Raw genomic sequence first — 23,892 nt, forward strand, 5'->3', positions numbered from 1 at the left:
TCATGCCTGTGTTGTCTGTGCCTGATGCAGAGAGGCTAGTTCATGCCCTTGCCTGATGCAGAGAGGCTAGTTCATGTCTGTGCCTGATGCAGAGAGGCTAGTTCATGCCTGTGTTGTCTGTGTCTGTGTCTGATGCAGAGAAGCTAGTTCATGTCTGTGCCTGATGCAGAGAGGCTAGTTCATGTCTGTGCCTGATGCAGAGAGGCTAGTTCATGCCTGTGTTTCTTCCCGGCTCGATTATTGCAACGCGTTTGCGGGTGTCTCCAAGGCTGCTATTAGCAGGCTACAATGTATTCAGAACTCCGCTGCTCGCATTTTAACTGGCACTAAACTGGGTGCCCATATTACACCAGTTCTTGCTTCTCTGCACTGGTTGCTGGTTGAGAGCAGGATTGATTTTAAAATACTGTTGTTAACCTATAAGGCTTTCAACAGTTTAGCTCCATGTTACACCCGTACGTAATCTACGTTCTTCATCCTCGGGTTTGTTGGCAATACCCACAACTAAGCTTCGCTCCATAGGTGACAGTGCTTTTTGCCACTATGCGCCCAAACTTTGGAATGACCTTCCTCAATATATCAGGGATGCTAAGATCGTTGATGCTTTTAAAAAACAGTTAGACACACTGATTTGGTTTTTGTGTAATTTTTTTTTAATGTTATGTATACTCTTAATATGCTGTAAGTATATATGGTTCTGAGTTTTTTTGTTTGTACAGCGCTTTGAGATGCGCGCATTTATAAAATAAAGATTATTATTATGACCTCAGCACACTTCAGCGACACCTACTGGTCAGGTTACAAGTCCAAGTGGGGACTTCCCTCACCTCCAGGGTTTAGAAGCTTTGTAACATCTGTTGAGGTTCAGGAACAAAGCTCACCAGCTGATCTTCAGTCCTGTTGATCTGCAAGTATCTGCTCTTGAACTGCCCCGGAATCAAATCGTACTGTGTTTTGTACTTGCTCTTATTAGGACTGAAGTCATTGTATTTTGTACTGTAATTCTTGATATGTACTTCTTATATACAACTGTAAGTCACCCTGGATAAGGGTGTCTGCTAAGAAAATAATAATAATAATAATAATAATAATAATAATAATAATAATAATAATAATAATAATAAGTGGGTTGCAGTTGTGTGGCAACCTTCAAATTGGGCATTTCAAATCTGGGAGGAAAAATATGTAATGCACAAAAATTGAATGTATGGCACTATGAAGTAGGATAAACATCCATATACTGAATGAAAAGCTGCAACTTCAGTATGAAATGAAGATAACTCCAAACAAACATGGTGAAAGTTCATACAATTTATTAATTTTACACAATTTGTATTGGGAGATGTGTGGCGATCTATATGTCCAAACTTACACATTTAATGGCTGTATTTTACAGATAAACTTGTATTGATAAAATAAGAAAAAAAATACTTAAACTGCACTAGTCTTTACAGAAAGAAAACCCCACATCACTCACGCTATTCCCAGTGGACAGAACTCTTAGTTACAGTTAACTCTTTAATTACAGTATGTTAAAACACAATCAAATTAAAGTTTGTCTATTTCATTCTTTTACAACAGAAAATAGGCTAAATAAAAACAAAATTAACAGGCCTCTTGTAACATGGGTCTGAATTTTGTTTTAGTGTAGTATGTTAATGCATTAATATTATCTACAATACTAAGAGACTTGTAAGTAGAATGCAATTCCTCAAAAGCGGCAAATAGACGTATTACTTTTAGATTTGATATGTACGTGCAGATGAGAAGTTCTAGTACAGTTTCGGAGCAACCACATGCTAGTTTCCTTAGTTACGGAGAGGAGTATAAGGTGGTATGAAACATGCTAAATTAATCAAACCAGTTTCAGGTAATGATAGAAAAGATAAATAGACAAGTTTGTTACAATCAGACAAAAAAAACCAAACAAAAAAACAACTGAATAAACTTCTAGATCAACTTACAGGTAGTTTCCAGTCTTGGTATAGTTCTACAGCGGCACAGGCCTTAAATTAAAGCCAAGTGCTGCTTTGTTATAGAAACATTTTGCTTTTAACCCCACTAAACCAAATACTTGGTGGATCAAGGCATGCAGGGGCTTCCTTTAATTATCAGCTAGTGTTGGGTGCCGAAATCTTCTCCCTGGGCATCTCTCGTATTATCAAACTTGGTTTACCACTTTAGAAAGCAGTGTGTAATTGCTAGGAATGTGCTGCTTAGCTAAAAAGAGGTTCCATCTGCTGTAGATTCACTGGGAATGTGGCTGCAGAATTGTTTACTATGTGTACAATCCCAGTGCAAGTATTCCAACTCATTTCTGCAACTGCTGAGGTGCACTGAAAGCTTCATATACATTAGCAGAAAATTCCTTCACCTGCTCAATCATTAAGAGGTCCTGAAAGACAAAAATAATTCCATTGTGAAGCACTAACCCAAGTATGATTGACACTGCTTGAGTCACTCGCATACAGTAGCTGAAGCTTAAAAGTTGCTGCAAAAGTATTACAGTTCACAGTGGAATATACATGCCAACAAATATGATGCCTCTTACCTGAACAAACTGGCTTGGTGTTTCACTGCATATTGAATTAATCTGTCCATTTACAATGGGGATGAGTTTGGCTAGCGGAAGACTGACATTGGACAGACTGGAAGAGATAAAAGTAGCAAAATAAAATAAAAAATACAGTTACAGTATGTATATTTAACTCGGAGACAAAAAAAACAAAACTTAATTCTGAAAGGAAATGCATTAAGCCAGTGCATGCTTAAGAACAATGGTATCCTGTTTTGTCATACAAGACAACATATGAAAAAAGGACCATGTAATCACACAGATGAATAAATATAAACTACCAAGTACAAATCTGTAATTTAACCTGAATTTATTTAGAAATGAGACACTCACTAAATAAAACACTTTAAACACACTTTATTATTTTAACAGCTCACAATGTTACTAGAAGAAACAGTACCAACTGCAGTGCCGCTGAAATATTTAAAAAATAGGAAAAATAAAAACCAAAACTGGGGGCATTTAAGCAGGTAAAACATGTTTTCCAAGAGAATATCCTGTTTTTAACAAATAATTTGAAACTACATGTTCTACCAGTGCATGTAACTGTACCTGTTTTTGCTACACAATTTTATTTCCTATTTGAATTTCACCTCATTAACAACTACAGTAGGAAGCAGTGCTGTAGGTGACGCCCATAACGTCACTAACATTAGATTAATATAACCAGTCACTCATATGGCAGTTAGCAGCTGTACAGACCTGTCCGCTGTGATGCTCTGCCCAGCATCTTGCTGTGTAGGCCTGAAAAACTCTGCCATATTGTCAAAAAGCCGGCTAAACCCACGGTTCAAACAGGTATTCAAAACAATGCAGAAGTCTGGACTGTGAAACCAGAATGTTGGAGAAAAAAATACATATAAGTTTTGTTTCATTTATTTTACTTACTGTACATAATGTTTCCATTTTCTGCTGGTTAAGAAATGCAAAAACCATCTCAAATAATTGTTAGTTCTTAAAAGTTCCTGTAGGTATTTCATAGTTTTATCGAGGTATATTACAAAATATGTAACAACGAACACTGAAACTAATAACTATGAATATGGTATTTTATGTTGCTATCGTCTGTTCACTTGTGTAATAAATGGCAAACAGGAGAACAAGGCAAAGAAGAACTGTCCACACAACTTCAGTCTACTTACCTTTCTAACATGTCCCGGGTCTCATTTAGCAATTTTATTGTTCCAACATCTTTCTCTGTTAGACCACATGCCTGCAGATGCAACATGAGAATTAATCTACTGAGTGACATCATAAAGTAATTTTGGATGTGAATCCCAGGTTGTGGGTTAGATAATATGCTTTGAGACTTGTCTACACTACTATTGGATCCCATCTCCAATTCATAAAGGCATGGCAGAGGCAAAAGAAATCACACCAAATTTTGCTTTGCTTTTCTTTTGCAAGGGTTGTGCTAATTATACTGCAAAATTTTACCTACAAAAGCATGCATTCTGTATATTGAATGCTTTTTGCATATTTAACTACAACAGTAATTTATAATTATGTAACTGTACTTCACTACCCACTCACCGGCACGTTATTGAGTTGGGGGAATAAAGATCATTTTTTGGTGTTCCATAATTCAAGGAAAGAGATTAGACATCGCTACACAAATCATTTCACCACAAACATTTTAATATTTAACATTTAAATAGCAAATGTTAGCCTTTGAAAATTAACACAAAAAAACGACGGCAGAAAACACTATGGCCTGTTATTATCAATAACTAATTATAATGTGTTAGTTTGAAGCCATTTTTTTTAGACTGCAATACACTGTATATGTAGCCTTATATTGAAAATACATGCATACTGCCTCATAATTAGCTTCAAATTGTGTGTGTGTGTGTGTATATATATATATATATATATATATATATATATATCACTATTTGGAAGTAGAAATATTAAAAATATACCTGAGCTGATAAAGTGCTTTCCTCGTCTGGCATCATGTACGAAGAAAGAGTTGATTTGTTTCCACTACTTTCAGCTGTGCTTGAGCGCCCCCTCTGCTCCACCTGCTCTCTGATCTGGTTTACATGCTGCTCCAGCTCCAGCAGAGAGATGCTCTGTTTAAGGGAAATGCTGCCAGAAAAAACAAACAAACAAACAATGAATGTAAGGTATTAGACAATTGTATAGTTAGTATTTGACTTAATTAGTCTTTCAATATCCCCCTTGCTATGGCTATGCATTCCTCATTGGGGGATAAGTCATACATACTATAACTAATACCTAATACAAACTTTAAAGTGAAAAGTGAAGACTAAGATTCCAAAGTGGGCCCTTCCAGTCTTTGTTTTTGCTCCAACCATGGTCTAAACTATTTAGTTAAAATAATAAAACTACCATCCAATCCCTAAAACAGTTAATTCTCATTTTACCTGTTAAACCTGAAGTGGAATGGCTCTCTGGCCTTCCAGGACTGTGATTAGACACCCCAGGATTACAGTACAGTACACCCTTGCTATAACACCCTTCAAACGAACCTTCGGCTACAACGAACCTGGCCCCTGGACCCCAAATAAAAAAAACCAATATAAAAGCACACTGTCAACATCCTGATCTGTACGCACAGGATGCCACCTCCGCAGTGACGTCAACTCTTTTGCCTTAATAAAAAGCATGCGCTTTGTAACTATTAAGATTTGGTGCACTTTGAAATGATTCATATCAGACTGATTTTGAATAAAAGTTCAGCTTCAATTCAGGATTTTTGCTTTTTGTAACACGATAAAGCAAAGGCAGAATACCGCACACGTGAGACGAACAGGCACGTGTAATTCTACTTTTTTTCACACTCATCTCATTAACTTACTCCCAGTTTATAGGTCATTTTGATTGTCCTTTCGCTATAACAAACCCCTCAACATAACGAACAAAAGGCTTGGACTCCAACATGTTCGTTCTAGCAAAGGTGTACTGTACATTGTGATAGCACTTTCCTAACATCTACACCAGGGATGGGCAAAATTGTTAGTCCAAGTATTTCTTCCAAAACTCTTCTAAATTGTTTAAATGAACCAACAAACCTCCATGTAGTAAATTATTAAATTTGACCTATTAAACCCAGTGGACTAGCACTCATCTATATCATTTCGAGTGAAATATTCCATTAATAATGATTGCTAGACTTACCCTCCTAAAATGCTCTGTACAGCTTGCTTCACTACAGTCATTAGTTCATTTAGGCCTTGAGAGAGAAAACAAGAAAAGGCTTAAAACTAGGAATAAACATGAAAGTTACAAAGCCATTGAAGCTGTAGTCTCTAAATAACTTACCATCCCCGAGAAGGTGCTGAATACTCGACAGATACTGCTGTTGGACTTCAGGGGGTGCAAGAGGTGTCTGTAAAAGAAAGATGTGGTGACTTAAAGATCATTGTCAACTCCTTTTCATATTGCTTCACTTTAAGACAAACTAAATCAAAGCTTTATGCTAGAATTGTAAAGTTTTTCATTTAAAATGGCTGTCCAGAGTAGGGGTCCACCAACAGGGTTGTCAAAAAAGAGAAACCAAATACATTAAGCCCTGTAGGAGACACCTTAACTTGATATCACCTGAATTACCAGCCACTAAACCCAGAATAATAACAAGCCATGAGACTCCTTACATAAGCAGCGACAACCTGACAAGCAGCAACAAAGTTAATTCAGGTTTCACTGTACTGTAATAAATAACAAGTTATATATTATATTTTTGTACTGAGTTTAGTTTTAGTACGCTTACATTTTCTAAGACAAACCAATTAAAAACTTACCATTCCATTCTTGCTGAGAGCAGAATTATCGAGGTATATGTATCCACCAATGATATTTAGCTGGACACGCAACAGTACAACTAGCATACAGGTACTGTAGACAGCTACTATGCTTCTAGTGAAACCTAAAAGAGAAAGATATTTACACTAAATTCCAATATTTGTCAAGAATCAAAGAAATTAAAGCCGAGAACATTTTCATACCCCAAGATTGTTTTATCTCAGAAATAAAAGGAGAAAAAAAAAGTAATACTCTCAAACACATATTAATGCATAGGCTTCTGTAATCATGTGACTTACTGATTATCTTTAAGTCCTCCCAGATCTCCAGCTTATTTGGTGGCCTGAAACCGAAATGGAAATGTGTTTAATTCCAGGGAAAAACAATAACAGATTTTAAAGACAAAATAAAAAAAGCAATACAAAGAAATAGCAAAAAGTATGATCAAATAAATTTTAAAAAGCTGGTACAGTAATGTAATTACATTTCATCCCAGAAAAATTCAGACATTTCCACGGATACTTAAACTGCAGCAAAACATTTTAAACTGGTGAAAAAATAGATACCCACTTGTTCTTGAGCAAAGCTGTGAGGCTTTCTGAATTCAGGTGTTGTATGATAGCATCTCTTAAAGTTGGAAGCATTGATAACACTTTCAAAAACAAAACAAAAATAAGTGAAATTATAATATGGGCACTTTGCAGACTTCTAAGAACACAATAGAATTGCCCTTATGCTGAATCATTTTCATATTAAAACAAGCACTGGTCAAGTGACTAGTGAAAACATACATGGCTATAAACTCAGACCAAACGCTGTATTAAGTAAAATTAAAACACAGATAATATTCCTTAAATGTCATCAGGTTACAGTGAGATGCAGAAAATGCCTCCAGTGTTGGTTTTCCTTCCATATTTAAAGTTTATGTTTGAAACTTGCCCAGATCCTGTAGTTTCTGTATGCCTCTCGGTCTGAAAGCATTCACTGATGATCCAGTTGCCCTCTTTTCTTAGATTGTTGCCCAAATGCCTTTATGTTTGACACAGTTCCCTAAACACTTTTCTATCACATCATCTGGCATATCACCATTTTTCTCCCCTGTAGAAAGCTTCACTTTGTACCCGATATAAAAAGACACTTTAGAGCAGGGCTACTCAACCCTGGCCCTGGAGGGCCGCTGTCCTTCCTTGTTTTTGTTCTAACTGTACACTAAATTGATTAACTGGACCAATTAAGCTTCTAATAAGCACTTAATTGGTCCAATTAAGTAATTTAGTGTACAGTTGGAACAAAAAACCAGGAGGGACAGTGGCCCTCCAGAACCACAGTTGAGTAGCCCTGCTTTAGAGGGTTGACATTTAGCTGAAAATGTCAAAATGACATGTAATAACAGTCTGTATGTGTGGCAAACTTTAATGTAATTGTATAAAGAAAAATGTTTAATTCCATCTTAAGGGGACCGCTGCACAACACCTTTCAATGATTCTTTATATAAACACTGTAGCTCACCACATGGAGAAAAAGGTCATTTTTACCACCATCAGAGACACATTATCACCTTGTGGGGGCATGCATTACACAGCTCTTCTTGTGCAGGCACAGGGCACCTACCCTTAACCCCTTTCTCCATGTATCCAATACAACAGTTCTGTTGCCAGATTTCATTATTGATTTAAGATACTGTAATTACCTGTCATGTTACAGGTTCTTTGGTTACTTTCAAAATGAAATTGACGGCGTGCCTGTGCAATGTACTCTGCTGCTTCTCGTTCCTGGATGTCTCTTATTTTCTTCTGTGCATATTTACCCAATAGGTAAACTCCTTTAAACAACAAGAATATATTTTACTCTCTGTTTACAGCTCAGTACAATAAGCATTGCTTGTGTATACAGATTGCACCACATTATAACACCATCACAAATTACAGACAAATACTGTTAACCCCACATAAAAAACATCTTCAGTTCCAAAGCTGGACTTCCCAATCAATCAGATTTCAAAATAGCCTACATTGCTTGAACTTTCTAAACATTGTGAACCTGACAATACACAGAGCAGTGTTGGACTGAACAATATGATTAGTTTTAAACAGTGCAATTGGGTAGGGCAAATCCACTGTGCAGGTAGTCATTTTTGAACTATTTGACTGAATTCTTGCAAAGCAAATCTGTACAGTATTATAAAAACCCAAGTGGGACAACATATAGATACAGACCAAATAACCATACAATTCACTGATGGTTTTTCTAATGTGCAGATGTTTTCGGGCATCTGGTTAGAATTACACAAACACTAACCCGTGCCATAGTTTATATACCTTTTTATAACCTACTAGTTTCAGCAGATGCATGCATTCAACGTCTAAGTGACAACAACCAAACATTTTTTTGTTACTAAAAAGTCAGGTACCTCCAAAAGTCATGTTTATTAAAATTTAATAACAACCATCAAGTTAGTTCTAAGTAACATGCATGAATGCTTGGTTAACACTGTTGAAGAGTTAATTGCGTTATATAGATGCAGAATGCAGATCACATTGCAAGAATGATTTGTTCTTTTCAAGAAGGCTAATCCACTTACACACCTCATCATTTATAGCCACGTTTACTGTGCCTTTTACATTAATTGGAACTGATATAAGGAATTCACTGTAAACATTGTTTGCATTCAAACGATAGATATCAAGCAGAGAAAAATGAACCAAGGTGACACACAAGTCGATTTCCATACAGCGCCTGATTACGTTTGACAAAATAGTTGAACTATGAACTGTGACGAACTGTTGTATTTTTTTTTTAAATTCAGTATTAAAGTCGTGGTATTTACAACGCCATTTACGTGTATTATTTTGACGCTGCACGCGGTATAACCCGATGAAAAAAAAAAAAAAATAATAATAATTAGGCTACTGTACCTCCAACAAAAGCACCTGCAAATATAAATTTCCTTTTATGGCGCTTTAGAAACCCCCACGTGGACGCCAGCATGTCTTCTGAATTAAAACAACTCTTAAATAAATATATATTTTATTTATATTTTAATTCATCCATACAGGCAAGCAAAAGACTGTTCACAACTGCACGTCCAGTTCTGAGATCAGCTGGTGCTGCCTGCACCGGAACAGATTGATCCCTGTGAAACTTTGACGGTTTACATATAGTTCCGCTTGTGAACACACAGAAACGTGCGAGCCTATGCTTCTTGCCTGTTTTGTTGAAGCAATCCAAATATTTAATATTCTTGGTTAAGCTCGTTAACACGTTGTGAAAGTTCACAAGGGTGGCTGTGAGATGTTGCTAACTGAACACAAAACTGTCACAAAATGTTAACGGTGTAAGGTAGTGTAAGGTATGTTTTTATTTTATTTTGTTTATTCGTTGGTGCTTGTAGTTGTAATGTTTGTAGTTGCACATTACACATTGTGATTGTACACGGATACTGAAAACCAAAACATGTGTTTTAGTTACTGATACTCATTTCGTAAACAACCAACAAATGAGACCTGCTTTTACAGTCATGACTCATACGCGTCCATGCTTTGAATTGATGTACTTTAAGTATTTAACGTGTTATTTTTCTTTCTTTCAGAAGATAAACAAACCCCTGCGATTCTGCGAAAGCTAAGATGGGAACACCATGTGAAGGAAGTTCTCTGGACAACCATGGTGTTTTTCATCCATGTGCAGAGGAAATACAGAAATGGATGCAGAAAGCATTTGAAATGGTAAGGGTTGTCTCCGATGCAGAGATGCTCCAGCGTTTACAGCCAGAAAACAATACATGTGTTACCTGAAGTAGTACATCATTTATAACGCTAAATCTACGTGTTATATTATTATACTGCATTAGGTCATTTAGGCCCTGACCACACTGCCTTTAAACCACCATCACACCTTGTACTGGCAGGTTAGACGCGACCTCTGGAGACCTCCACGACAAACACTCTCCACCTATTTCTGTCCATAACTGCATCTCAGAGATCACAGAAAGAGAGAGTCCTGTTATGTTTTTGAGCCCAGCCAATCATCTTATCCGTGTTCTGCCTCTTCTTCTCCTGCCTTCAGTGATTCCAAGCATGGTTTTCTCCCCCACGTTTCTCATCACGTGGCCAAAGTAAGATACATTTTCTGCTTCACAATCGTGGCCTCCAATTTGTTCCTTGGGTTCCCACCTCTGATTTACAAAAAAACAGGAAACCAGAGTCATTTTGTATAAATAAATAAATACATCTTATACTTTGATGACATAGTGCCCCGGGAAGTTTTACAGGTTTCCCAGGACAGCTGCCTCAAAAAGAAAACAATCCAGGCAAAACCAGAACAGGTGGCAACCCTATTTGTTCCATTATCGAAGTGTTCGTTTTTCTGTCAGTCCATGCCACTCTTAGCATTCGTCTACAACACCACATCTCAAACGCATTGATCAAACGTCTTAAAAGTGCTAAATACGGTTAGCATCTACACACTACGCAGCGGTTAATACAGTACTCGAGGCCACCTCGGGAGGTAATGTCGAGTCCGGTTATAAATAAGATAGCATCAGGTTGACGTTTATTGTGTATCCTCCAGTATCCCAAAATGCTGTCAGATATGTTTTGGCACGTGGACATTACAAATAGTACAGTACTTGGAACATGCACCAGCAATAGTTGAGAATGACTATCAGTACTACCGTACCTTATAAAATGGGTATTTTACATCCTGATTGGTCAAAACAGGCCACATGTAGGTGTTGCTATTACAGTATATCACTATGGGTTGGCACTTCTTTGTTTAAAAAAAAAAAAAGGGCAAATCACTGGTAGATATTCATACACCACTAGAATTTTGAGGAAAAAAAGGCACACATATTGGAATTTATTGCAATAAACATGACTAATGAGATTCATGTAACTGTTTACCTTTTGGGAAACGGAAGTGTAAGAGGTATTGAATGAGTCTGAATCAGTATTCAAATCAATTCAAAACTTGCCATTCTGATCGCTAACCTATTTTTTTGTTGCTGTAATCAAGTAAGATGCAGTACATTTAATTTAATTTCCTAAATGTTTAGTTCACATTCTAATTACAATCCCAAGTATTTCTATGCGTTCTGCTTTCACCTTTCTTAAAATGGTCAGTTTGAGAAATATTTTCAACAGCAATTGTTGCTCAGGGATTCAAAACAACCAGAAATCAGCTTAGAAAAATTACTACTTTTATTCTCCTTCAATCGTGATTAAAAAAAAAGTAATGCAAATAGAACCACAGAGTTACAAACACCTTGGGAATGGAGGTTGTTTGTAAGTCTGAAATATCTGTAACTCTGAAAATCGGTTTTCAAAAGTTTTACACCCTCAATTTGGTGAATAATAAAAGGATACAACACAATAAATCAGTACTCATATTGTTACGGTTCTAGTCTTTAAAATTGTACTATAATTGGCAAACGGCTGAATTGAAGTTGCGTTAAAATTGTAATTTGGAAAGTTGGATTTAAAATTTGTCTTATGTTCTTAACATTTTTAGACTGATCAGGTCAAGGGGTCAAACATTACAGAGCGGTCAAAATGTGGTTGATGGGTACCCCTCTTAATGGTAGCCAACCTTTTACTAGATTACATTTGAAAGAAAACAAAAGGAAGTTACGCGTTAACAGAGTTTTTGACTTTTGACCTTGGGTTAAAACCCCAAAATGTCAAAGTCTTGGTTTCGTCTGTGCCAGATTTCAGGTAAAATTTTTGGTTTGCTTTGAAAAAATCAAAACCTAATGACAACTCAATAAAGGAATTCAACCTAATGTAAATACAGCAATACACCATCACATGTCAAATAGCAACATGCACGATACATAATAACCCAGTGCTGTAGCATCAGTAGAGTAGCATTAACAATAATAATCACAATAGCAGGCATTGAAATATTACAGTGAGTGTCTTACCCTCACATGGTGCATCAACAATATTAATTTTTGTGGATGAGAGCATTATTTTTGTGTGTGTGTGTGTAAAAGCAAGCAGCTAAATGATCAGCATTTTAATGTAAAGATGCACACTTCTGTAGTTATGTATATTTTTGCGTGCAAAATAAACAGTGACAGCTGAATATGCCAGTTCGTCAGCATTATTGATTATTATTGAGATCCACAATCCTGCAGTTTTTATATTTATCGCTTAGTTACTAAATAGCAGGAAGAAAATGTAACTGTGACGAATTAAACAATTATGAATGCACTGCAGATTGTGTATTATGTGACAAAAACAACCTGAATGTTAACCCGCTATTTTTTTTTTTAAATGTAATATTTTTATAATTAAAGTTGTATGATGTAGAAATAATTACCGTTCAATATTGATCCATAGCCATCTTGCCTAGCATAGATTCAGCTTTCTATTTACCTTTCGCACACGTGGGAGTGTGGGAGTGTCTACTGAACTACGTAACCATACTGGTAATGTGATACGAAAAGCCGGCCCTAAATCTGCTTTGCGTTCTTACATATGTAAAGGTCCGCCCTGGTCCTGGATTGCAGGCCCTGAGCCACATCGAAACGGCAGTCGGCTCAGGCATTAGGTAAAGGACAGGGACTTGCAGGTTCGGGTTGGGTTGCATGTCTTATTAAAGCGGGTCGGATTGCGGATAAGAAGACTGTGTTGCAGCAGGTTGCGGGTCCAGGTCTGAAGCAAGATGTAAAAATCGCACCGCGCACGACTGCTTCACTGCCTGTTTTCTGCTTTTGTTTCCCGTTTATTCTTTGCAATATATTTATTTAAAAAAATAAAAAATAAATTACAAATCAGGGCTCCAGACAAAGTTTTTGCCTTTGGGAGCCAAAGACTCTTAGGTCACAAAAAAATGGTCGCCACATAGTTGCTGCTATCATATTCAACTGCTTAAAATACAACAACTTATTAAGACACTAAAGTGATACAAAAACAGTAACTTAATGTCTTGTTCCCACATTCTGCTGAGTGCTTAATCTATGCAGCTGATAACTGATATTTATATATTTATTTATTTTATAAATTTGGAACCCCAACATTTTTTCTTATTTTCTCCCTAATTTGAAATGTCCAATTATTTTTATTTCAACCCGGCTCACCACTGCCACCCCCGCACTGACTGGGGAGGGACGAAGACGGACACACGCGTCCTCCGAAACGTGTGCTGTGTGCCGTCAGCTGTCCGCTTCTTTTCACTCACGGGCCCGCCATGCAACCACCTCGGAGGTACAACGTCGGAGGACCACGCAGCTCTGGGTAGCTTACAGGCAAGCCCGCAGGCGCCCGGCCAGGCTACAGGGGTCGCTGGCGCACAGTGAGCCGAGGACTCCCCGGCTGGCATATACCTCCCCACCTGGGCGGTGCTCAGCCAATTGTGCACCGCCCCCTGGAAACTCCCGTCCATGGCCAGCAGTGGAATAGCTTGGACCTGAACCGGTGACCTCCAGGCTATAGGGCGCATTCTGCTCTCCACGAGTGCCTTAACCACCTACACCACACGGGAGCCCCTAGCATGTTTATATTTTAACTATTTTGCAAGTGTTGTGGAATTTGTCTGGAATTGGTGACTGCACCTCTGATTGTGTAACATGTGAAATAGCATGCTGCAGCTCCCAAGCTCAGTGTTAGTGAAGTCTGACGGCATGTAACACAGACAGCTGTTATGATTACATGTTACCATTTATTTTTCAGTAAAAACAAGTTTAAATTGCAGTGAGTTGGTTCTGCTATTTACGATGTTAAATACTACATTTTTACACAACACTTGCTCAAGCTTGGTCACCGTCACAACTCTTGCTTGAAGCTAGGGTTACTGTATTCTGCTGGTGTTAATAGAGCGCCTAGCTGCACTTACAAGCATTTGTATTAGATGAAATTATTATCATTATTACCGTACTTCTCGTGCTTCACTTCATTAAAACATATGATATGTGTTTTTTTTCACCTTACAGATCGACGGCATAGCTCATTCAGAAAAATTGACACATGCTATTAAAGGGAGAGGCTGCATTTTTGAGTTGGTCAAACTGTTTACAATTTTTTTGGCCGCATTTGCTGTTTTGAAGCCTTGCAAGTAATAATATCTAAAGTAAAAATGTGCACAGTTCTTCGAAACAAAAGTTTTTCTAAACAAATATAATGATTTTATATTTAGAGGTTTTTCTTGAGGAACACTGTGATCTACATGTTCTAGTTCACAAAAATCCAGATCGAGTTTCACCGTCCCGTTGTTGAGATTATGAACATTAATAACCCACTTCCATTAATAACCCACTTCCATTCCGTTCAGCTGCTGGCGGACTTGACAAAAACACCCTGAACAAAGTGAGGCTGCTAGAGGGCATGCTAATAAAACTATATAATTATCATTATAGACACAAACTAGTGCATGCTCGTGTTTATGTTAACAGGTCAAATTTTAGTTAAATAAAAAAAAAAAACGCAGTGTGTCGATACAGCGGTCACTATCAATAATAGTATCGTCAAGAAAAATACCACGGTTCACCATGTGAATTGATGAATCGGCACACCCCTAGCTCTGAATAAACAGCGTTTCTTTTGGGGACCTTGGCGCACCTATCATTGCTTTACTTCTATACATACAAGTACAGACCTGTAATTGGAAACAGAAGACAATATATTTGCTTCATGATTTTCAGGCGAAAGATGCTTTAGAGAATGGTGAAGTACCTGTTGGATGTCTCATGGTTTACAACAACGAGATTCTGGGAAGAGGAAGAAATGAAGTAAATGAAACCAAAAATGTATGTTTTATTTATTTATTTATTTATTTCGTTTTCCAAGTGATGCCTTTTAATGTTTACATTTTTAGTTGGTTAAACAGGATTCTTAATATAGTCTGAGAACTAAGGCTACTAGAATTGTGTTTCTGAAGAATGCATTTGGAAGGAGTAATCAATTTTTGTAAAATTTGAATTAATATCTGACTAAAAACGTTAACTGTTTTAAGGATTTAAACCCCTAAAAGATAACTCGGCGGCCACTGTCCCTTGTATGGCGGCTGTTTTCACGAAATGTGTTTTTTTTGTTTTGTTTTGTCAGACAGTCACCGTTTTGATTATAATGTAATGACGAAAGCTGTGTAGTACAGCTACAGGCTCGGTAATCAGTGGCATCACATTTAAAAAAAACAGCTATTGTCCGTGGTTACAAACTACTTTATCCAAATTTTTTTCCATGTAAGTAGTTGGTTAAAATGACATTTGAAGCTACTTGCTTTTTAAGCCCAATTCTCTTTAAGCCCTGAAGTTAATAAAAACATAAACCAGAAACTATTATATCAGGTATTGGAGATGTGAAAGGTCATAATACTGGACGTCTCCCAAATCAGCTACCGTAAACAGCTGTGAGTATGGAATCCATTGTTATGTGCTGTTTAAAATAATGTTTGCAGACCACTAGATGTCTGAAAACAATTTCATAACAGATGTTCTCCAGAGCCTTTTTAAAATATTACTTTAATAAAAACTAATTGTTGAGCTATGTGATTTAACAAATTTTTTGCTTACAGTAATGTAATGGCAAACTTTCCAGATGTAAGATTTTAGATAATATTTCAAATTCACAATCTTAATTATTTAGAATAAAGAGCACAAACTAAAGCAATGAAAGTAAAAAAAAAAAATATATATATATAGATATATATATATATATATATATATATATATATACATATCCTCTCGAGCAACGTTATTGAGATGTTCTTTTTTCTGTTAAAGGCCACCCGACATGCAGAGATGGTGGCTATTGACCAGGTTCTGGATTGGTGTCATTGCAATGACAAGGACCCTGGAGAGGTGTTTGAGCGCACTGTTCTCTATGTAACCGTGGAGCCATGTATTATGTGTGCAGGAGCGCTACGCTTATTAAGTATCCTGAACAGTATTTTGCTTGAACCCATACACTTGATTTACATCTTAATACTTTATCATAAGAATAGGGCCCTTTGTGAACTAAGTTTATGGAAACCAAAATACTGTGGCCAAAACAGAGAGGGAACCATGACCTGTGTTATTCCGTGAACGAGAATAGTTGGGTGGGTTGTTGAAAGCCATCCTCAAACACTGCAGTCAATTCTAGGAGTATGCTGTTTTATATAACTAGTGCAATGTATGGAAAGTGAAGTTTAAACCTAAATTTATACAGCTGCATTTGAGGTTTCTGAGATCTGCTTAGCATCACAGTGTAATGTGTATTTATAAAACACTTGAGGACATTGAGAAAGACCGTTTGTCAAGGAATTTTACTAGTTTCTTTTAGGGTTTGAATGAGTGCAAGTAGAGATTCCAAAATAAGATCTGGTAAGAACATTATTTATTCTACAGTGTTGAACACAATAAGTTATTAAGTGCTAGATCTTTCAACACTTGTATAAAAATAACAAATAAAATACTGCTGTTTTCTTAGTCTAGTTTATAAGGTATGTCATAGACATTTTGTTTTATATCGGGTTACTTTGAAGGCGGTACTTCTCATAAAATACCTTGTATGAAACTTTTAAGTTCCAAGTACACTCATCATTTTAGGTGCAGTGTCTAGCAAAACAGACAGTTTGAAAAATAATTTGTAAAGGCTGCAGTATCTGGAAACAAAGTAATTAGTTTTGCTCCAAATTGTAGTAAATACTGTGGTACTGAATACTTCTTTGTTACCATTTGGTTGAATAGAAAAGGGCTACAAGAACGGAGGCTTTGACAAGAGTAAATCCAGCAACATCTTGAAAGAATGTAGTTTGGACTGACTATCCGAGAAGGAACATTCTTCTTACAGAACATCTTATTAACTTAACTGTGTATTAATAATTCTGCTGTATGTTTATGGCAATAAAATGACCAGAATGGAGTTTGTGGGTAGGGGTGTGTTTTTTTTTTTACATCATTACAGGGAGGAACATTCTTTAGAAGAACATCTGATCCTTAACCCTTTAACATGAATTCCACTGGTTGTTTATGGCTGTAAAAATGACAGGTTTGGAGGCTGTGGGTCTGTGCTGAACATCCCTGCTGATAATTTGCCACACACTGGAGCACCATTTAAGGTAACTCCCCATTCATTTTAAGGTCTACTTATGTTGTCATGGAAAATGAGGTATGATGGAAAAAATGCAGGGGAATTTGGCAGGGCTCAGATTCCGTGGTATTCCTCGCATACCAAAGTGTGGGCACCGTATCTATAGTTATTGGCTGGGATTTTCCTTCAATTTACCAATTTACCAAATTCTTAGTAATCTGGTCTGGTCTAGTATCTGATAAGTACGTATTTAATACTCTTATTTAATGTATCACGTTAGCTTTTGTATTCCTGCCCAGTGCCAGTTATATATATATATATATATATATATATATATATATATATATATATATATATATATATATATATATATATATATATATGAGAGAGAGAGAGACACAGCAGTAACTTTACAATATTAAATATGTCTTAAATGTGTGTTATATATGTTCACAATGATGAACAGCGACAATTCTATATACATTAAAGGTGTGAACTGTACCATAAAATACTGATTTTGTTTAACATTAAAGTGACACACTGTAGCAGTTTTATTCCAGTGGTCTTTAAAGTATCTGCCATATTTGATTTGATTAAAAATTGTATCTTGTTTTCCGTAACAGTGTATTTCAGGATATAGAGCCGAAGAAGCCGTGGAAATGTTAAAAATGTTTTATAAGCAGGAGAACCCAAATGGTAAGTATAATTGCTGTCGCTGTATACATGTTGATTTTATATTTTTACAAACATATGGCTTTACTTCATTTTGTTTTTCTCTAGCTCCTAAATCCAAAGCAAGAAAGAAGGACTAATGAGAGCTCTCAGCACGGAGTCATCAAACAGCCTTTTTAACCAGCAGGGGGCTTCATCTGCTTGGGAATATAACAGTTTTGTGAGGGAAATCGAGAGTTGCATAAAAGAAACATATACTATTGATCTAAACTAAGCAAAGGTTGATGCAGAGGTTTTTTGGAACTAGGAATTCCTCCTAGATAATCCCTCCTGTTTCTCGAGTTTCATGACGTGCAACTACTTATGTTTTGTAAATGGGTTGGAATTTTACTTTTTGAAAGCAACATATCTTTTTTTTTAAACATTTTAATTAATTCAGCAAGAAAAAAAAAAACTTTTATGTAATGGGTGTGGTGTGCATTTGTTTGTTATGACTTTTATAGCTTATTATGGTTTTAAAAAGCCTGTGACAATGGAGAGTTGTTTACACTTGCGTACTTGCTCACTGCATTTTAAAATATAATATTTATGTCATTGAAACTGGTTCAGATCTATCACATTACAAAAGGCTTGGCTTTTCTCTTTTAAATTCCCTTATTTTGTACTTGTTTCCTTGTTCTTTGTGCAAAGAAACCAAAGCAGCACCACATTTGCCAGTATTGCCCCCCACACCACTTGCAGTGTCCATGTGTCACCCAGTCAACTCTTTGCAATTGCCGTGGCAACAACATTCAGTAAAATAAAATAATAAGCAGGGGAAATTAACCAGATATACCCCAGGCTGTGCCTGGACAGCTATGGTGAGAAGTTTTGCATCACCTGGAATGTTAGGATTGATGCATAATAATAATAATAATAATTTAAAAAAAAATGTAACATAATTTAGATATTTTATTTAACATCATGTAATCAAAGAAACTACAAAATGATATCGCAAAAGGCTACTGGAAGCCATAATAATAGTACAGTTTTATTTTGGATTTTGAAATGTCTCAATTTTCAATTTGTCAGTTTTTTGTTAAGTATATGGAAATCTACAAAGCAGTATGTAATTTAATATGTTAACGCAACATTATTCAGTAGGTTTCATTCGACTTTACGAAGCAAAATTAATTAATTGTATAGGGCGATTACAAAACTTTGACCATAGCTGTATTCTGATACAGTAGTTTGTATTTGAAAATCCTGTCACATTAAGATAAACTACGTTATTTAACTCAATTGCACAGAGGAAGCAACTGGATTTTTTCCGCACACGTATTCTGTTATATTTTACAATTAGGTGTCTTATTGTAGTAAACCTTGTAGTTAACCCTCTGGGTTTAAGACCATGAATGTTACACAGAAGCAACCTAATCAATGAGCAGACCTTACTGTAATTTGAGTAAGAATTCCTGATGCTGTAATTGTCATATGTGTACAAACAAGGAACAATAAAATGAGACGGAGGTCAGTAATCACTTGCAGATGGAAAGAACAGGGTTTATTAACTAAGTATATGCTTCATCGAGTATTGGGGCACTGTTGTTGGAGGATGATGTATTAGAATTACAGTACGAGTCGTGTAGAACCATGAATATAAACTTCAGCTTGTGGTCAACCCAGTTAACATTGCTTCATTGTTGCCATTTATTTGAGAAAGCTGTAGCTCAAGATTTCATATTAGGAGCATTAGGAGCATTGAGATTCCTCCAGGGTTGAGGGTTTAAAAAAAAAAGGAGAAAGACACTGAAGTGTAAGCATACGTGGGAAATCTAATATTACTGCTGATCATTTCTCAACAGTGTGCAGATCACAAATATGATTGTTCTGGATAAAACTGCAAAGGGCTTCTGAGCAAAGAAAAAAACATCCTGCTGAGTTATGAACTTTATAGGTAATGAATTAAACAGCAGTATATTTGGTAGAAACTTGATTGAAGTAAATGTACTTTTCTTTTGATACAGAATTTAGAAACAGTAAATATGTATTTATGCTTATATAGCTTAAAAGTGAAAGGTAAAATACATTCAAATGTATAGACCTATACCAGTTAAAAATAATAATTCTATGTTTTTTGTGTATTGTGTAACTGACATCTACATTTGTAGTTTCCAAAGAGTATAGTGGCCTATAACTTTTGTGTGATGCTGCATCTAAAAAAGCTGCATGTTTAAACATGGTAACCTATTCAATAATAATGATTTTGGCCTTATTTATGACACAGTATAGGTATGTTCAAATGTCAGAGCTGTAAATGAATTGCTGTAGTAACAGTGCTAATTGTAGTAATTGGTAACTTGCTTAATGGAGCAAACCCTGTGCACATTGATTAAAAGAAACTCATCTAGTGAACATGCACCCTTAAAATACACAAATTAGCTAATCGGAAGGAGATATGAACCAGATTAGGGCATGGGCTACTGTGTGCTTTGTTCTTTTTACCAATGGCAACAAACCTGACATACAAATACCCCTAATGAGAATAATACATAAAGTTGGTGAGCATAACATCAATATGCCAAGTTTTATTAAAAGGTGCAGTGGTTAGCTGACAAGCGTGTGGTTCAAGTAAGATGGCAAGTTTTATGGCTGTAGAGGAAGGAAATAGTGATGAGTTGAATCCTTAGGGAGGTTTCTCAAGAGTATTGGGTGAAAGCTGAAAATAAATCAATTTTCTGTTCCCAGAGAATTATCCCATTAAGGTATGTTCTCAGACTGCTAACATGATCATTTTCAAAACTAGACTACTGGCATACTGTATGCCAGGGGAAAAAAAATGTTTCCATCACCCAAACACTCAGGTTGGCCATCTGTTAGCGGCATCTAACCTAGCTACTGCTTAATATTGGTGTTTTTTTTTTTTTTGTAAATGCACTAGAGTATATGGGTTTGAAATGTGTAACTTATCTGAAAAAGGGTATTGCTTAGTTCTCTGACCAATTCCTATCATAAAAATCAACAAGAAAAATAACGTTTTTTTTTTTTTTTTTTTTTTTTTACAGAAACAAAAAAATTAATTCTGTTGTGATATCCCTCAGTGTTTAGTTCTACAGTACAGTGGTAGCATTTTTTCCACTTATTGTGCACTACACATGTTATTATATGATGCTTGATGCACTACTTTCACTAATAGATATGGTTTACATCTTTTTATTGATTTGTTTTTTTATGTCTAGATGAACGTTGGATGATTTAGTCACTTCCAGTGCAACTGTAGACTTGCTGGAATGACAAATGAATGACCTTCCTTATTGATAGTATAGTTAGGGGTCTAAATCGCAATTTCATGGAAATCGGGAAATTGAGGAGTCACTGTGAAATTCGCCTCTTTTAGGGACCAATAGATACCAGACAAGTACAGAGAGAAAAAAAAGAAACCTTGTTTAAATGAACTATCTATTGCACAGCGCAAACGTATCTTCCTTCTGTAGATAGGCTTTTTTTTATTCCTTCAAAAAATACTCCAAAGCGGTTAACGTTCTTGTTTATTGTTCAAATGACAACAATGTTTTAATCAGCCTATCAGTGTGTCTGTACTGGCTTTTCTGTGACCTGTACTGTACAGTAGGGGGTGGGACAAAGTCAGTGCTGCATTGTTTTCACTTAGGTTGTGAAAATCTAGTTTTCAGCATTGGAGGTAAAATACCAGAAATGGACAACAAAGTCAAAAAAACGAAGTGTATTTCAGCTGATGATCGTGTCAAGATATTTCTCAAAGAAACTGTACATGCAAATGGAAGTAATTGTTTTGCATATCTTGTAATGTGTCTTTGGAAAAAATATGCTCAATTGCTATTTAGCTTCAGAATTGCACATTAAACGAAAGGCTGCTACAGAGGCTGCTGAACAGAATGTAAAATAAACAGCCTTCAGAAAACAAACTGGAAAGTCAGCGCAGACCAAAAGTATTCCTGTCGGTTGCTGTAGCCAAGTTAAGTCAGTACTACAGGTATGATCTAGCACAGCCACCTCACTTTAAACAAACTGCTGCTTACTTTTTAAATGCAGTTAGAATTTTAGACCTGAATAGGCACGTTTTCTTTGTTTTGACTCCAGTACTAATATGAATGGGGCAAATAACACGACAGCAAACGTGAGACATATATTGCCTAGATTAAAGTATGCCAGATGTCTTGGGCAACCGTTTTGGGACTGTTTCCACATCTGTATAACTTAGCAAAGCTTTGACTTGCACTTCCAACCAATTCAGTGGATGCAGAACGTGCAGTCTCAATGTATGGGCAAGTGCACACCAGACAGAGAATGCAACCAGCAACTGCTGGGGGATGTTGCATGCTTGCCTTTAACAAATGACAGCACTCTGTTTTAGTAAAGAAGCAAGTACCACTATTTATAGGCTTTTATAGTGCCTTGAAATATTATCCACTTAGGTTTATTTAATGTTTAAAATGAAATGAAAAATAGAATTGAAAAATAAAATGTCAGCGAAATCCTAATTTTACTCCATAACCTACCCATGAAAAATAGGTAAATTTACAACGATTTAAGTAGACCCCTAAGTAGAGTGTACTAAATGTAGTCTGCACAAAAAAAAAATTAATGAAAAAATATGATCTCTTTAATTGAAATACTGTAGCAAAGAGATGTAAAAATATATAGGTTTTTCCCCTAATGAATCCAAATAATATAAAAGTGCTTTCCTGTAACCCCTCATTGTATGCAAAGCTTATACAATGCATTCTGGTTGGGACTTTTGGGTTAGATAAGTACAGTTTGAAAGAACAAGTTTATCTTAGATTATATCTCTTGCTTGGGACTGTAATGTATTTACATATTCAGTCCCATAGTATCACAAAACTACATGTACCCTGACTGGCTGAAAAATTGGAGAATGGCCTTCATAGCCGACAATATATAGTGCCTTCTAATGCATTGTTAGCACATTTGCTTGTCACAATGCATTGCAAACTTTTGGTCTGTAATGATCCACTTGCGACTGGAGTTGTGCTTTCCAACAATGACTTACTTTGAACTTTGCCATTCCAGAAGCACCCAAGCACCCTGCTTTGAGGGAAGAGACAATTACACGGTCACCAACTATGACACCCCTTGTAAAATCACTGAGGTCATTCTTTTTCCCATTATTGTTGCTGAATAGTTTCACATAACTCTTATATAGGTATAGTGGATCACTTTACCACATGTGTTTGCATACATGCAAGACCAGAGGAATTTCTAATTTTACATACTTGCATTATCAATTTTTTTTTTGGCCAGTCGGTGTATAAATAAACAATGTACAAAATAAATTTAAATAAAGTGTTACTGTTTATGTTCCTTAAACCATGCTATTGCTCAAAAATGCTAAAATAATGTTCTTTGTTAAGCACAGGACACATTCAGAAACTAGCTAAAGAACATTGACATTGTGTCAATACAGCACAAATTTTTTTAAAATAAATAACCAAGCTAATTGTTGTTTTGTGTGTGGTGGTCCATCACTTGATGAATGTATTTTGTAGTATTAAAGGTGCATCTCCCTGAGTAAACCTGACAACCCTTGACAGAGGGCTGATAGTACTATATGCAATCGGTGGGCAGGTACTTCCATGTCTTGAAAGGGATAATTATAGGAGACATTGTGATTGAAAAGACTTTCCAGAAGGAATTAGATATATTTACGTGGGATTTGCAGTTCTTTAATTTTTTTCTTTGCTAGGGTTAGACAGTTTTATTTCAGGGAGATTAGGTTTGATGTTTAGACTATAATTTAAAACCAAGCAATGCCCCTGCTTTCTGCTGTAAATGACACTCTTGTAAAAAGCTAATACTACTGAAGTACTTTGGCAACATGGACTACTA

General features: G+C 36.2%; 2 protein-coding genes across 3 annotated transcripts; one reads left to right on the top strand and one right to left on the bottom strand.

Annotated features, from left to right (window-relative positions):
* Nucleotides 1-1,296: 1,296 nt before the first annotated feature.
* pex3 (peroxisomal biogenesis factor 3) lies at nt 1,297-9,473 on the bottom strand. 2 transcript variants are annotated; one of them, XM_041252507.1, is made up of 12 exons: nt 9,259-9,473; nt 8,034-8,165; nt 6,914-6,995; nt 6,643-6,686; nt 6,343-6,467; nt 5,864-5,930; nt 5,720-5,774; nt 4,498-4,666; nt 3,718-3,788; nt 3,278-3,400; nt 2,552-2,648; nt 1,297-2,395 (listed from the first exon to the last, which is right to left on the bottom strand). In XM_041252507.1, exons 1-12 carry the CDS (start codon nt 9,329-9,331, stop codon nt 2,312-2,314), a joined length of 1,122 nt encoding a protein of 373 aa, XP_041108441.1. In that variant the 5' UTR covers nt 9,332-9,473; the 3' UTR covers nt 1,297-2,311. The 2 variants fall into 2 exon arrangements, with proteins under 2 accessions (XP_041108441.1, XP_041108442.1); XM_041252508.1 differs by lacking the exon at nt 9,259-9,473 and adding an exon at nt 8,929-9,047.
* A 21-nt stretch (nt 9,474-9,494) lies between these two features.
* adat2 (adenosine deaminase tRNA specific 2) lies at nt 9,495-17,369 on the top strand. Its single transcript, XM_041252509.1, has 4 exons — nt 9,495-9,692; nt 9,933-10,068; nt 14,985-15,089; nt 16,065-17,369. Exons 2-4 carry the CDS (start codon nt 9,970-9,972, stop codon nt 16,365-16,367), a joined length of 507 nt encoding a protein of 168 aa, XP_041108443.1. The 5' UTR covers nt 9,495-9,692; nt 9,933-9,969; the 3' UTR covers nt 16,368-17,369.
* The last annotated feature ends 6,523 nt before the right edge of the window (nt 17,370-23,892 follow it).

Source organism: Polyodon spathula, chromosome 6 (assembly GCF_017654505.1).
Source record: "Polyodon spathula isolate WHYD16114869_AA chromosome 6, ASM1765450v1, whole genome shotgun sequence".
In the NCBI taxonomy this organism is placed as follows: domain Eukaryota; kingdom Metazoa; phylum Chordata; class Actinopteri; order Acipenseriformes; family Polyodontidae; genus Polyodon; species Polyodon spathula.